At 46.8% G+C, this 2,825-nt stretch overlaps 1 gene segment (V, D, J or C); it reads right to left on the minus strand.

Moving 5' to 3' along the window:
* Nucleotides 1-452: 452 nt before the first annotated feature.
* Nucleotides 453-938, minus strand: LOC102118899 (probable non-functional immunoglobulin heavy variable 7-81). The segment is given in 2 exon segments: nucleotides 453-754; nucleotides 839-938. Coding segments are annotated over 2 exon segments (297 nt in total).
* Nucleotides 939-2,825: the final 1,887 nt, after the last annotated feature.

Raw genomic sequence — 2,825 nt, forward strand, 5'->3', positions numbered from 1 at the left:
CTTGATCTAACATAATTAGTTGATGGATCACACAAAAACAATGAAGCTGAAGGTTATTAAGCAGGACTTGCTATTGCAACTTTAGCTTTCCTTTAGAACACATTCCTCTACCTGATGTGGAATTAGCCCAGGTGCTCTGATGAGAGCTTGTCAGTTAAAGACCAGGAAATGGGCACTTACGTGTGTGGAGCAGGGCATGGCTTTGGGATGCTTTGTTAACAAAGTGGCTTTTCGCATCTTCTGGAAATCCTATCAAAATGGGCAAGTTAAGGATCTCTTAGGAGCATCTGTCTATCCCACATTCTTGGCTAATATAAAAGTGGAAGTCAATGCAAAATGAGATCATACGGAAGTTTAGAAAACTGCTGCACCACTGCCTCAGCTCAGCACAGCTTCCTCCTTCCTCAGGGTTTCTGACACTCTCAGGATGTGGGTTTCCACACTGTGTATCTCGCACAGTAATACACGGCCGTGTCCTCAGCCTTTAGGCTGCTGATCTGCAGTTACACTGTGCTGACAGAGGTGTCCATGGAGAAGACAAACCGTTCTGTGAAGCCCTGGGCATACGTTGGGTTCCCAGTGTAGGTGTTCATCCATCCCATCCACTCAAGGCCCTGTCCAGGGGCCTGTCGCACCCAATTCATACCATAGGTGGTGGAGCTGTAACCAGAAGCCTTGCAGGAGACCTTCACTGAGGCCCCAGGCTGCTTCACCTCAGGCCCAGACTGCACCAGCTGCACCTGGGAGTGGGCACCTGTGGAGAGGACACAGGATTGCGTGAAGTCTCACTTGACTGGCCTGGTTTCTGCCTCCGCCCTGGGACCTGGGAGCCCCTTACATGTTGCTGCTGCCACCAAGAAAAGGATGCTCCAGGTGAGGTCCATGGTGAGGAGCTGTGCACTAGGGGATTCTCCCGAGGAGGGGTGTGGCTGTTGGGTGATGCTCTCAGGGCACAGAGATACTATATTCGCCTCAGTTATTTGCATATTCATGAAGGATGCTATTTAATAGCCCAATTCCTGACCCAGTATGAGAAACAGCAAATACATGACACATGGACGACACAGCTGTAGAAGCTGAGGGTTCAAGCCATAATCCTGTTAGAGGCCATGCGTCCCCTACACATCCCTGAACTCCGGGTTGACAGAGCTTCCCCCACGGGAGAACAAGCTCCCCCAGGACACTCACCTCACTTTGAATGTCTCAGGGGCAACGAGACATTCAAACGTGAACCATTTCTAGACCTTAATATGCGAATGCGTTATTTGGGAATTAGTATGTCTCTCCAAAAATTGCACTGATTTATAAGAAAGGATCTCTTCCTGACCTCCAGCTGCTTACTATTAAGATAACTAGCAGAGCTGGAAATCCCCATTGTGAAAGTGGTTCTCATTACAACATCCGGTTTGATAAATGGTCACAATTGAATAGGATATTTATACAAATATCAGCAGTCCTTGCGAAATACTTCTTTTAGATGTTTTTAAAGGACGTCCCAAGCCCTGAGAGGAACCTCTCCCCAGCCTCCTGTGCACCTGCTCTGGGGCGGGAGACTGTGCAGGCTGTGTCTTGAGCGCCCCCTGCAGCCCAGCCCGCACCCTGCAGGGAGGTTTCCATCTGAGCTGACAGAGTATATCCCTACCAGTGTCTCTAGCCCAATATAAAGTGGCTGTGACCTGGCTCAGAATTCCGCTTTATTTACACCATACGCTTCTCACACCATCTTTTGAAATAGTGAGTTGGCCTTAGGAAACCCAGCGAACTCTGTAGGGAGACCCCAAGAAAAGATCTCATGCATCACCAGGGAGCACTTTCCTGGAGCTCAAGAGGCACAGAATCAATGGAGACATGGTGAACCCAAAAACTCTTCAGGGGTTGAGGGGAGACTATTTCCTTTGGGGTCCTGCAGTTGATTATTATACCTGAGATACCTGCAGGTGCAGGTGTATGTGGATAGAAGCCCACTCCAACTCCACTATTCAACTCTCTCTCTGTCTCTCTCTCTCTGTCTCTCTCTCTCTCTCTCTCTCTCTCACACACACACACACACACACACACACACACACACACACACACACACAAAATGTGGCTTGTTTTTACATTAGTGGGTCCTATGGTTGCCCTTTTTTCTGGTATCCATCTCATGAAAAGCACTCCCTACACTGGAACCAAGACTGAACATGTGCCACTTTTCTGCAAACAGCAGTAAAGAAAACAGAATACGAGTGGACACTTGGGAAGTGCATGCACATTGAATTCACCTGGTATCACTTTGGAACCCCTGCAGATGCCCCATGAAAAGTACATTTGAGACCAGTGAGGGTGAAATCATTTCCTTGGTGCTGAAGTTGCTGGTGTCAGAGGCTTCAAATTGCTCTATTTTCCTGAACATTTTTTCTCCTATTTTCCTCCTCAGATAGAGTTTGTGCATTGCCACACTCTCATATTTAATCCATATTGACTAAATTGGTGAGGCGTAATACATAGAACACGGAAGTATTACATGTTCTTCAAGTTGAATTTTAATCCTGTAGATGTCTTCTTTCTCTGTGCTGTGATCTATAAAGGAAGTCTCCAGAAGTGAAGCTGATTTTTGCTCTTTTTCACAGGAAAATTTTCTTAAATGTACTCCTCTTGGCTGTGTTTACCCATTTTCATGATAAGGAAGGCTGCTGGTATGGGCTTGTAATGGGGATGGATTGCCTTTCCTCACACAGATACAGTTCTAAAAATGCTCTTCCTCTGGTTTGTCCGTCTGAAGAACGTCTGGGTGTATTTATCAGAAATTTGGTCTCCTGATAATATAGACATGAAGGGATCTAGGT

The sequence above is a fragment of the Macaca fascicularis genome, chromosome 7, assembly GCF_037993035.2.
Source record: "Macaca fascicularis isolate 582-1 chromosome 7, T2T-MFA8v1.1".
Taxonomy (NCBI): domain Eukaryota; kingdom Metazoa; phylum Chordata; class Mammalia; order Primates; family Cercopithecidae; genus Macaca; species Macaca fascicularis.